Source organism: Cyclopterus lumpus, chromosome 21 (genome assembly GCF_009769545.1).
Source record: "Cyclopterus lumpus isolate fCycLum1 chromosome 21, fCycLum1.pri, whole genome shotgun sequence".
Classification (NCBI taxonomy): domain Eukaryota; kingdom Metazoa; phylum Chordata; class Actinopteri; order Perciformes; family Cyclopteridae; genus Cyclopterus; species Cyclopterus lumpus.
In genome coordinates this window covers 15881001-15894875 of record NC_046986.1, presented here as the reverse complement: position 1 = coordinate 15894875, position 13875 = coordinate 15881001, and the positions used below count along the sequence as shown (strand labels likewise).

Below are 13875 nucleotides of genomic sequence, written 5' to 3'. Positions count from 1 at the left end.
CAAGCAGAGATCATTAGGAGCTGAACAAAGAGATCCAATCCTCTGCACTCAGTAAGAAGCCCCCCACAGTTTTATACTTTGCAAAGTCAATCCTAATCACCTTGCTCAAGACCTAAACATTACAACCATGTCAGTCACAACCTGTTCCAGCTATATCATCCTGACCAAGAGGAGAATATTGCATAATGCTGGATTTTATTAGTCATTAAAATCAACCCAGAAGACGAATATGTAGCTGATTGATTGCCATCATCTGTCAATGTTGGGATGATAACACATTACACAGTTTTTCAGAAAGGAAGGGGATGTCATGGTTTAGTGATGTTCTCCAAACCAACATTTTCAGCAGTAAAATTAATCTTATTTAGAACCACTTGGTCACCAGGGAACTTCCATGTGGTGGCTACAATTGTCATTTAATACAATCATGATATTTTAGCACAGTGGCTGAAATGTGAGAAAAGGGTGAGTTAAGGGGGACGGACACTCTTAGTTATGCCTGCTGCTGGAAGGCGATGAAAACATGAAACCACAGCAAGCTTTCCATACAATTCTATTCAACAGTTAAAGTAGAAATAAGTTATCAACAAATCATCTGCAATACACAACACTTGTCCTGAGGTGCCACAATAGGTGAATGCAAGGAGCTAATCTTCCTACACCAGCCATGCGGAACACAAATACACTAAACTGAGATACTATTTCTGATATAACATGATGCTCTTTTGACCCCAGACCTTTTGTTGCACATCAACAAACCCACACAAACACTTGCGGACGCACTACAGGTGCCACACTCGACAGTAGCTTCCTTTTGAGTTTACAAGTTAGTGAGGTGCACAAGAGGAAACGCTCTGAGCAGCTATTGAATACTGGATAAAGTGGGATGTGTGCGAAGGCTTGCTTTTGTGTGTGGAAGGCCATTTCCTTTGGTTAAAGAAAGCATTCACACTGTGAAGACAAATATGAGAGCCAAGGACAGTTGCTGACAGACTTAGTGACTCCGGATAAAGTGTGGCTTTCAGTCTACAAGGTCAGCCTTTGAAACGCTCACAAAGCCAATGAAAATATTTACAGAAATAAAGAAATAACCAATACATTAATGTAGAGCAATTGCTAAAGCTCGGGACAGCAATATAATTGGAGCCCCTGTTAGGCTATATCGCTGAACATAACGCTTACATGTCATCCAACAGTAATTGACAATGTACTGATTGTATTACCAATGTGAGATGCAATACTCAAATGATGTGCTTGTATTAAGGTGTGTATTACTTTAGTGTTGCTTTCCTGAGAATACAAAACTTGAGAACAATTAATGTGTTCTTCTGTTTTCTAAAAGTATCTACGCAACAAACAAAATGAAAACGCAGCGCTACTGTGGTTGTGTTGTGGTTTTTTGGCAGCAAGCTTAGTTTGGTTATTCTGCTTGGTTTTAGAGATGTAATGGTATTGTTGATGAGTAAATTAGCCGGTCTAAAAGCTTTCTTGAAAAAGTTACTGTCCCTGTGCTTGTTAAGCAATGATGTTACCAGATCATCTCAAGGTCAATGCCCAGAAAACACAAACTATTCAGCAATCCTGCCTGTTGAATATCTGGAAAGAAGAGGCTCCTGTGTTGATTAGCAGCAGTACAAACTCTGCATAAATGAAAAACACTAGAATGAACACTATTCTTTTAATTACAGCTCATATGAGGCTCGGAAAAAAGCGAATCAACTAATGTTTCCAGGACCTTGTTATCTATGTCATCCAGAGATTGGCGCCCAAGGCTGTTGAGATCTCGAACACAATACAAAGACGCCATGAGCTCCAGCAGGACCAGCGGAGCCATGGCAACCCAACACCGTTAGAAAAGAGTAAGTAATCAACATGACAGACGAAAGGGAGGGATGCAGGGCAGTAAGTAACAACTCAGCTGCAGGGACATGAAGGATAGGCCAGGGTTGAATTGTATACTGAGTTTATAATTATACACTCACAAATAATCACATAAAATCACATGTGCATGTCTCCCACATGGATACAATATATGAACAGAGGTCAAATGAAATGTCAAATAAATTAATTTCATGAGCTCAGTGTAGGTTTCGTATGAATGTGCAGCAAATTGTCCTCGATCCTGTCAAAAATATGTATTTCTTTGTCAATAACGTTTGCGTTCCATCTTGAAGTAAGATGTGTTTGTAACTTGTGAATATTTACACTGTGTATTTCTGTAGGTATAGCGTGTTTTCTTATGCACATTCTAAATCATCAAATTTCCACGAAGAGTGTTTCAGTGTTATGTGGAGAAATCTGCAGAGATGAAAGCTAATATGTGGGGTTGCATATATTTTTTCAATATTGTACGGACTAGTATTTATACACATAAATTAGCTGCCGTACATTAATTGAGCAAATTGTCTGATCATGCTATCTCAGTTTAAAAAGTTGGTGGAAAACAATAATATGTGAATAACATTTGTGAAGTTGATCTCAAGCAGAAGCCTCTTCCGAAAGATACTTCAACATCCCTTCAGCTCAGTCAAACCATAACAAGCTTATATTTTTCCTTTGAGCATTTTTCTCTAAAGTTGACGTGTGTTGCAAGAACTTCACAGTGTTAGTTTTTATTTTGTGTGTGATCCTAAAAGATAACTTTGTATTCATGTTTTCCTTTGGCACAACAGCCAACAATGCCCCTCTGAGCTTAAGATGCGGCTCTCCTTAATTTTCCATTCACCCTTTTCCAGATATAAACTGCAACAAAATACATCATTTATTAAAGCAGCGTTTCATTCCCTCCTTTGTCAGACTCAACAAATCACAACAAAGATTTGTTTTCTATCACTCTTTCCGCTCCCTGATGTGCTATGGAAACATACCTGTACTAATAACAAGCAGAATGTAACACGGTTATTATCGCTGCCTCCTTGTGGACCCTGAATGCCCCCGGAACACACTTAGAGGCACTGGCTAACATTCTCCAAATGAAAAGGACACAAAGGAATCCAAAAAATGCTCTTGAGATGAATGAGAATCCAGGTTACACTGAAGCTAGGTCTTGAATTAGTTGTATGGCTTTGTCTCCACAGTGATTGTAATGCGGAGACAGTGCACTTTGTGATTCTTAAGTCTTGCAGAACACCAACAAGGCGTAAAACAAGATTTCTTTCCAAACGTATTTGCAAATTATTGGTATATTTTAGGAGACAGGGTTGCTTCTGCTCCCAAGTATTTCTGGAGCATGTCCTCGCATTTTAAGACAAAGGTGGAACCATGCGGATGCTGAAAGCTCATTGCTTATTTTACAATCTCAATAATAGAAATAGCCAAATATGCCAATGTTGATTACGGCTGACTTGATGCCAGACGTGAACAGAATTCTGCTCATCACAGGGATCTATGAACTGAAGCAGAGTGAGCAGCGTGCTGCCGTGTTTTCCCACTTCTCCATGCATCTCATTTTGTAATGAACTTCCCGAAGATGAAATTGTGCATTAAATATGTTGCAAGAACCCATTTGAATTTCAATGAGAGCCCGGCCCTCCTGTTTGGGCACAGTGGTCCCAGTTAAATTGTTACTATAACAGATTATTTTCAAGAGAGCGTACTTTGGTCCGTATTAAATGAATGCACCTGTGAATTGGCTGTCACACAAACAAACACTGCGAGGAACACAAACGCACACATGTGCAATGAGTTCCCTGTTGCTCAAGCAACGTTGCACTGCAGGAAGCACGGAAAAGTCCCCGCTCATCCCTATTCATGTTTAGTGGAAAAACTCCCCCAGCGAAACTACGAATCTCCCCGGTCGCTCTGTGTTGATGAGAGAATATCCATTCTCTTGTTCAACTTTCAATGAACTTCACTTCAGAAAAGGTGCAGAGTGCTGACGGTTACGAAATAGAGAATATATTACAGCGTATGCTCGACCAAAAGATAATACGGAGTGTGCAGAAACCTATTGTTGAGAGGGTTGTGTGCTCTACACACTTTAGTCAGCATCGCACTGAGTGCATGCCTTCTTTACCTAATATGTGACGATGCTGAATCCAAAAGGTGTTATATATTCTGTTGCCTGATATTTCTGCACATTGTATGATTATACGAACACCTCCCTCACAAACTTAAGTAATTTAGTCGTTTGAGGCACCTGGCACCTCATCTGTCCCATCAGCAGCTAGTCCCTTTCTAGGCCGGATGATAGCAAAGATCCAAGTTCCAAAATGTCAGTAACTATTCTGTAAATATTTAGATTAAATTGGATGCACCATGTAAGGTATTATGGTCATGGCTACAAAATATGTATATCTACTGAATATCTGCAGATTTCAAATTGGTATCAAATTTTAAGTTAATTCAATTATCTAAATACTGTTAAGTAACACAACCGCTCAGGCCAGTCTCTTTCTGACTGGACACAGTTGATGAATGCTTTACAAGAAAGAAAAAGAAAGAGCAAGTCTCACTTGACTCTTGCTGTGCAAAGACAGACAGGAACAGTGGTAGTAACAGTGTGCATACCCCAGGGTTTCATCCAGGAAATTGGTTAGTGACGGTAGTAAAAAAAAGAAAAAAAAAGAAGGTAAATTGATGGTAAATGAACTGCATTTCCTCTCTGACAGGAAAAAGGGCTATCACCCATTCACACACACATTCATACCCCGATGCTGGCTGACCCACCATGCAAGGCACTTGGGAGCAACTCAGGGATTAATGTCTTCCTCAAGCACACTTAGAGATATGGACAGGAGTAGCCGGGGATAAAACCACTAACCTTGTAATCTAAGGACAACGCCCTCTACCTTCTGACTGGATTTATTATCTGCCTGTGGTAAACCATATGACTCGGATTATAAATGGGCATGCCACCTGACAACGCTGTGAGCAGCTTCCAGGAGCCAAGCAATAGGCTTGTGCAATAGGCACTCGTTAAATAAACTTCAATATTAGCAGATTGTTTGCAGAAAGTAGTGTACATACCATAGACACTATGTTTTTCCATAGTGCAAAGGCAGGATTCAAGTTGCACAATTTAGTACAAAAATGGTAGAAGTTAATAAATACAGCGTGCTACAAAGTAAACAGGAAGTGATTCTGGACACTAGATCTGTTCATTTTGTCACGTGAATCAGGCAGATTGTAACACATCTCATCTTGTGATCAATGTAGCTACAAAATGAAGACATAAACCGTGTCTTTACCCTCTAAAGTAAAGGCCTTCGCTGTGTGATATAGTGCAACGGCTCTTTTCCAATTAAGTTTAATATTACTTTTCATGAATATGAAATATTATTTAATCTTTTCTACCATTTTACTGTATTGTGATTATTTTGCAGTTAACAATTACTTGCTCATTAAGTGATTAATTGAGTAGTACTAATACTAATGCTTACACATAAAAAAGAAAAAAGAAATGAAAACCTTCAAAGATGGAAGAAAGTTATTAGATGTGCAAAAGTCTTCGGTTCACTCTGTGGTGAGAAATCAGCAAACCAAATATTTTGTGACTTTAGCAATGATTGGCAGACAGACCTCCCACACGTACACACCAGTGTTACGACTGCTCGCTGTAGTTTGGGCTGTCATGAGAGTGACTTGTGACTGACACTGCAGCAGGGGACTTGTCAGGGTAACACCAGAGGAACGCTGCGTAGGTGGGTGAAACCAACAGAAACAAACGGGCATACAATAAAACCGAGCGCCATTTGTGTACTTTATGGCACTTGAAGCTGTTAATCCGCAGCATATTTCAGACACACATTCAAAACTTGCAACAAACAAATGTGCATGTCAACAAATGAATAGACGGTTTCTGTTGACTGACGAATGATATTACGACCAAACGTGAGGCGTTATATAACATTTCGAACGCTTAAAAATAAAAATCCCAACAAATGAACCTTGTGTGACTAGATAATTCACGAACCTGTCGATAAACCAAAGGTGTCAGCGGGGGTAGAGCAGCAGTCAAACTTTCAGTGTCTGTGATGAAACATGTTTGAACTGTTCACATTTAAGATTTGAGCCATGAAATGAGTTCGACCAGAGTTCAGCCTTCAAAAAGATTACTCTTGAGACATCTGAAACGGCTTGTAAAAGAAAGAGGTTTTCTTCCAATCTTATTTTAGGGGAAAACTGCCATTCACACCACATTGGTCACATTAAAACATCATCACTGTCATTAATAACTGATCAGCTGATCAGATTTTCTGTCAAATCCAGCATTTGGAGCATGGACAACTCACAGTTCTATGGCCTTGTTCCAGTTGATGACGTATCCGGACAAAACGAAGGACTCGATGTTGACGATGTGTGTGTTTCCACGCTCTGTCCCCACATACAACCATTTACTTTGAAAGGGAAGGTGGCAAAACGTGATCCTGGAGAACGAGAAACAAAAGGGGAAAGGACTGAGTGTTAGAATATGAACAGTCACAAAGGGGTCGATGATTCAGTTTGTTTCAAGGATTGGACGGATCAGTAGAGCTGAGTGTTTCCGTGTGGCATAATTAAACAGAGTATTTTGTACATAAGCACATTGATCTACACCTCTTGGCGTTCACATTCTGCTTTCATTCAAACCAGGTGCTTTCAAACTGCTAATTATAAGGATTATGATAATTAGGTTTGAGCTTTAGTTATGTAAACTCCATGTTGCAGTCTCCATGTTGCAGTCAATTAATAACTGACAAACACCTGTTCAGATTCAAAATGAATTGATTCATTGTAAAATATAGGCAACAAATAAATTATTGGGCAGTACATGAAGCAATCAATCGAACAAGCATGGGGCTATGAGGCAGTAGTTCATTGACACAATTATTGGACAACAAAGTGATTATAACTGTATTCTAGCCACGTTGTTGTCTACTGGCAGACTTCCTGAGCCACTGTTCAACTGCCCTTCTCCAGAGAAGTGGTACCCAGACTCATTCACAGAAGGCATGGCCGGACTTTTAATCAAGGTACATTTTTCACTCAGCAGGAAACTGAAAATCTATTTTCCTCCACAATACAGAGCCCTACTACGTATAGTTATTCTCACCCACATTCCCTCCTCCTACACATTATAGTGCCACTTTGTGAGAGAACGTTGGCACTCTAATCCATTATAAATAGCTCTTTAAAGAGCCCTTGTAGACTTAGACATTAGAGGCTAAACTGGTCCATCATTTCGCACATAAACATTACTCTTCTGTTCAAAGCTTTGAATAGTAAAAGATATTTATTAAAATCAGAGATCATACACATTTTGGACAATAGATTTTCATTACCTGTAATTCTGTGATTTTGCATGAAAAGTATGGGTATTAAATTAATTCATAGCATTTGAAGTGAACATTTTTTTAACTTCTGCTGGCCAACAATGATTTAAAGTCATTAAACCCTGAACTACAAACTACCGTCGACTTCATATCCCAATGTCCACTGGACGTGTGAGAAGAGCTTTCTTAAATGACATTTTTGATAACAGATTCATATTAAATGAAGATATCTTCTTTCCTCCACTAATATTGTCTGATAAGCTATTGTATGGGGTTATCCTTCAATAGTGTCTACGTGTGCAAGAAAGAGTGAGAGAACGATACATTTGAGAACACATAATTAAAGAACATTGTGATGGAAATGGCACAAACTTCGCAACAGAGTCTTGAAGTGGATGCGAGCCGCAACAGGAAGCCAGTAAGCGTAGAAGAGCTGTAGGAAAACTTGGGAAGGCTGAATATCTGGCAGACAGCAGCATTCTGGATTAGCTGCAATTACTCCAGCAAGTAACCACGACCCAAGATTGTTGTGCTCCAAGTTTATTTTCTTACTTAACAAAAAACCTTTTGGGATTTCACATTTTTCAGGTCAATTTTTAAAACCCTAATTGCTATAAGTGAATCAAAATAAATAACCATGAAGCCATGTCAGGTATACATGTGGCATATGAATGATAATCACGATTTGAGGCTGCTTAACCCATTATTGCTCTGACATTAGCAACCTACATCTTCATAATCACCTTAACCGGGGAAGAAAGATCAGCACACACCAAGTCACTCCTGTCATTGCTGATTACCTTGTAGAAGGGGAGGGGTCATTGGGCTCTAGCCCCACATTCACCCAGCAAGCAAGCAGCGGGATTATTAGATAGAAGACAAATGAGATGGCAGACAATTCAATAAGGATTTTAGGGGCTTGGGGAGATGACAATATTCAAACTGGCAGGGAGGTGACAGATGACTTTGACAGTCCTCTTTCTTTTTCAACGTTCATTTAGTCTTAGCAAACCAACATTTACATATTTCTTTGTTTGAGGAAGTGACTGACCTTTTAGAGTTAGTAGGTCTAATAACACAGAAAGCAACAGACGAGAGCGAAACCTCTTCACAAACGTACTTGTATTCGGCAAATATCCTATCACTGTGGAAAAGTGTTGATAGTTGTACATCTAAATTGCCGTATTTCAAAAGCATATCTGCAGTAACCCGATGAGTCATAATGTGAAAACTGTGAAAACAAATTGAGCCTCTAGAGAGAAACCTCTTAGCACAGATTATACCTCCTTTATGACAGTTTACATAACATTTCACAGAAATAATTCAATAAAAGACATGGTTTGAAGGGAAAACTTCAGTGAAAGAAAGGATAAGAAGATTACAGAAAGGTGAAGGGGGTAAGCATTGATAATTACAGATCCAGAAGTTAAATTGTAGATAGTTGAAAGCCACATTTTTTGATTCCATACAGTTGGACCAGGCCCCATCAATTGGTCTTATAATTATCAACCAAAGAGGAAAAGAGCAGACATAGGTCTTGGCTTCCAGCTGACTGGCCACTGCAAGGACAGGAGCAAATACCCTTAACATCATGCTAGGAACTGGCCTTATTGTTTCCTCTGCCATACATTACATTAGCTCAAATGCCTCTTTGTATTATGCAAAAAAAAAAAAAATACAGCAATTGTCCAATGGTTCATGTGTTGTAGTGTGTGTTTTGTTTAGACGGAGATTCTTCAAATTCTTTGTGACAACAGCATGACAGTCTGACAGCTATCACAAAACAATTCTTTACACCATTTCCAGTAATTCAGAAGTTATTATTGGGGGGTTATTTGGGGTGTTAGGGTCTTAATTGTCAGAGATTCAGTCTGGAGAGACAGGGCTAAATGGAAAGTCACTGCCTGGCCTCTGACGGATGACTCATGATGCCCTTTTTCTCCTTTTATCTTGTAGCATGATTCACTGCTCTGCCACCGAGAGCGAGTGGTTCTGCTTCCTACCACACTGCATCACAAGACAGGTAGAATGCTACTGAAACAGCTTTTCAACATATTTGATCCAAAACAATATTCCTAACATTTACCTCCGGGCTTTTGTGTGGGCATGTGCATCACACAGGGAACGGTCCAGCGGCTATGTATATAACATATACAATCTGAATTACATAGTTTTAAAAGGGACTGGTTTGTGATGATGTCACAAAGGATTAATGCAGTAGCAAAAGCAATGTATGAATATGATCACACCACAGACATATACAAAAGTACACAGTACAAACAGAATAAATTAATAAAATAACAAAAAAGAAACAAAGTGAAATTATCATCCAGTACAGTTCAGTTTTTTTAAAACAAAATGATTTCAGACAGCTTCATCAGTCGTTTAGTTGTGTATTTTAAACGGGCGGCAGCAGGGCAACTCTGTGACGACCAGTTCCACCCAGTTCTAGATACAAACTGGACCACATGTTGCAGGCTGCTGCTTTCCGTTTACTCTCCCTTCTCTTCTCATCATGTCGCCAACAAGAGCGGCTGTAGCTTAAAATTTATGCTGAGCAACATAAAAGGATTAATAAAGCAAATTTAGCTCACTAATATTAGAAATATTTTGTATGACCACATAATCAAACTGGATATTGGTTCAGTTTTTCTGTGAAGCATTAACTAGCTAACTAACTAACTGACTGAGATTTAAAAAGCAATAGCAAAACGGGTTTTATTATTAATAACATTATTAAAATTGCCTCTGTGTGGCTGCTGCTTTCTCTCTCCTTGACAGCATGGAGACTGCATAATGGGAAAACTGACACACTTAGTTTTTGCATCAAGCATTTTGTCCAAATGTCAGTTTTAGGCAAATTATTTCTGTAAATTAAGTTAAAGCATTTTGACAGCATGCAACTTGTCCACGTTATGGTGGAATGTGGTTAAACCAGAAATATGTACAGTTTCCTGTTTGCAAGTGCTCAAGCTAACTAACATATAGCGAGCATTAGCTTGCTAACTCATCATTTTAGTTATCAACTGCCATCCTGGGAGGCACAGAGTGCCAAACTAATCCTGTGATTATCTAATCTGATGTCTTTAACTAGCTACAGGCGATTTGGTAATGTTTCAGCCCCCGGTTGCATATTGTGGTGCCGATTGTTTTCCCCTCCTGTTGACATGACCTCCTTACAGTATGACGCGTTTGGCTCCCTCTCTATGGCTGACGTCATGTTTACATTGCAAACAATAGAGGGTGACAGTCGCTGCCTGCCGCTGTCTGAAAGTACATTTAGGTTAATATACTACATGATTCTTCAGTTTAAAAGTCATTAAAATTTGAACAAGGTTTGACATAAATTCCTAAAGAAGGTTGAAAGTTCTCAGACATTCTGCTAATGAGTTGAACTCTGAGACACAGAGACAAAAAGTTCTCTCCCTAACAACTTGCAGACAGAACATGGATTTTAAAAAACTCCTCCATCACATTATCCTTTAAAGCTCTGTTGCATAATGAAAGTGGCCTTGGTCGGGTTTGTGTTTAATGTGCTTTTTTTTTTTTTTAAAAGCATTGATATTTTTTGTTGCGAGAAAGCTTTCTGCGCTCTTGTGATGGAAAGTTTCAGTAGAGAAATGATGTCCTTTGACTCAGCTGTCCTTGACTTGTAATTGCAATCAGGTTGCGTTGGCGAAAACATGTACTCATCAAAAGTAACACTTGAATTAACACTGTGAACCTGCATTTGCACGAACAAGAAAAATGAAGAAAACTCAAATCTAAAATATATCAGAAGGCGGCTCGGCATTTTGTATTGCTAAACCTAATTTTCATGTACGCCTACGATGACATTGTCTTACTCTTACTTACGACACCTCATTTGCTTTTTAAACGCACATTATGTTCCATCCCATTCAATGAGAATGCAGTCATATTCATTAAATGTCCTTGCCGATGACTCAGGCAGTACAACGTGGAAATCAACCGGTAGTTGCTGTTTCCCTTTGCAGAAAGACAAAAAGTATGAACTGAGACAGAAAATAAAAACTGAAAATATCCTCCTTTTTTTATCTGGGATATAAGTTTAACCAAATGAGAAGCATTTTAAACATTTTCACAAAGTATAGAAAAATCCTCCTTTGTTTAATATCATCAAATATGTTAATCTTATTGTTAAATTAATACAATGCATTTGTGTTTTGCTTTGTGTGTAATCTCTTGTTTGCTGTAATGTAAAATGTGGCGTGAACTAAATATTCACACATACCGAGGTGAACGATGCCACTTTATCTCTCAGGTGAATTCTAAAACATACCAGGAACATAACATGTCAGCCTTATTTCTTTCAGGCAGACAGGAATAAGAAACACCAACTTGCACTGAAACTGAAAACCCAGCCTATGGATTTGATATTATAAACAACGTCTTCTTATGTTGACTATGTGAAGGTTTATGGCAAAGTTAGAGAACCCTTTCTAGAACTAAGGCCGACACAAAGAAAAAGGTTTTCAATCAGTAAAAACAGACTTTGCCAACTTGAACAATCACAACCCCTACCATGACACAGTAGTGCTTGTTTTACCACACCCCAATAACTTGCTATCATGCCCTGTGGACACAAATAGTATGCTGTGCTTGTGTGCTCTGTATAGGTAAACAACTGCAGTGGCCACCCCCAGATTCCACAACCTGTCTCAGAGAATGCTCAGGCATGACATTGAGAATATTAATTTGGACAACTGAGTCACTTCTGTGTACGTCCAGAAGGCCCAAAGGTTTTCACAAAGAAGAAAGATCTTTACAAAACCAAGCATCAGTATCCAGAAGCCTTTAGTTTAAGTTTAATGGTGGAGTTTTCCTGCACAGCGGTACAGAGCTTAGCCACATGGCCTCTACTCCTATCTGCCCTGACTGCCATCTACATGTATTGTAAGACTACCTATGGATAAGTGCCTTGTACAACCAGACTTTAAAACACCAAACTATCCCTTTAAAATATACCACCAGCTGTCTCTGTTGATGCCAGTTTCTAGTCATGTGAAAACTGCATTATGTGTTTTGAGGATTTGGGCAACATGTCAAAAAGATGGATTCAGCTGCTTATTAACCACTGGGAAGTCAGCCTCACAGCCTGCAGGGGTGTTATTGGGGGTGGCTCACAAGGCAGAAGGGGTCCCCAGCTGAGGCAGAAGAGAGAGCTTCAAGCCAGCGGATATCCTCCTTCACAGGTTTGTCAGACAGGGTGAAAAAGGATCAGAGGCAGGACAGAGGAGCTGGCCTTGTCCTGTCAACACTCACTGCTTCACTGTCTTCCAGGCTGAACTGATTAAATGTGTCTTCCTGGTGCAAAAGCTCTGACTGATGCCAATGCTGCAGCTGAGAGAAGGTTTAGTAGATGCTGGGTGGTTTGGGGTGTGGCATGAGTAGGGCCCTTTCTGGAGTATTGTAGCCATTACCGTGTATTGGGCTCCTGTAGTTGGGGTTTTCATCCCTAACTGCCTGTGTAAAATAGTATGTACTGACCTCAGACAGGCACATCAATCTTTCACTGGAGCAAGGTGTTGAGTTTATGTGCATGATGTGTTTGAGGGTGTGTGTGTGTGTGTGTGTGTTTGTTTTGTCTAGTGGAAATAATGCTTACCTCTCTCTATTGAATTTAAGTGAATGGAGGACAGCCGGTCGCCTCTGACGGAGATTCCACAAGTGAAGTGTGTCATCTGCACAGGCTGTGACCAGCGCCCCCTAAAAGGTACAAAAGAAAAGAAAAATATCAGTAATGAATCATTTTGCGGACACAGAGGACAGGACACCTTATCTTTTTTACATCGACCCAATGTCTATAGTCCTGGTTGATTAGACTGGGAGCACATGATTGCAGCTGTAACGCACACAAGAAGATTCAAACAATCTACTTGTGTACAAAAAGCTGCATTTGGGCACAATAACAAGTACAGTGTCTCTCAAGAAATAGATTTCCCAGAATGCCTCATTACAGCTAACAGAGAATGTATTATTGTAACTATAGAATAGATGAGTGCAGAGACCAATAAGCAACAGCAAAATAAACAGTAAGAGGGAAAAAAATGAAAAACTGTAGAGAAAAATTGAGAGTTGCTTCACCGGATTCCCCTAAACATCCTGTGACTGCACGACATGGTCTGGTCAGATAACAACTGAAGTGGTGCGTTTGCTTCTTCAGCCACTTGGGCAACAGAAGAAGAAGATGTTTATCTGTAATGTAAAAATAATTGTGTGTACTGTAGTGGTTAGCATAGCACTGTCGCCTCACAGCAAGAGGAACCCAGATCTGAACCCTAGGCCTGACCCTTCTGTGTGGAGTTAGCATGTTCTCCACGCGTTTGCTCCGGGTCCTCTGGCTTCCAAAGACATGCAGTTTAGGCTAACTGATGACATGCCCGTGTGACTGTCCTGAGCGTGAAGGGTTGATGTCTGTCTGTCAGCCCTGGGATAGTCTGGCAACCTGTCCAGGGTGTCCCCGGCCTTCTCGCAATATAAGCTGGGTTCTGCTCCAGCCCTTCCTGATAAGCGGTTAAAGATAATAGCTGGATGGCTGTCTTGGTTCTGTGCAAAATCACAGAGAATCACAAAAGAATTGGATGAAAACTGTGAGAGGGAA

At 39.8% G+C, this 13875-nt stretch overlaps 1 protein-coding gene across 2 annotated transcripts in view; it reads right to left on the bottom strand.

Moving 5' to 3' along the window:
* Positions 1 to 13875, bottom strand: part of stxbp5l (syntaxin binding protein 5-like) — a 107602-nt gene that overhangs the window by 44066 nt on the left and 49661 nt on the right. For both annotated transcript variants that reach the window (XM_034561830.1, XM_034561831.1), the window contains exons 4-5: positions 12880 to 12980; positions 6234 to 6368 (exon numbers count right to left, since the gene is read on the bottom strand). In XM_034561830.1, the coding sequence (XP_034417721.1) occupies positions 6234 to 6368; positions 12880 to 12980 (236 nt within the window). The remainder of the gene's footprint in view (positions 1 to 6233; positions 6369 to 12879; positions 12981 to 13875) is intronic.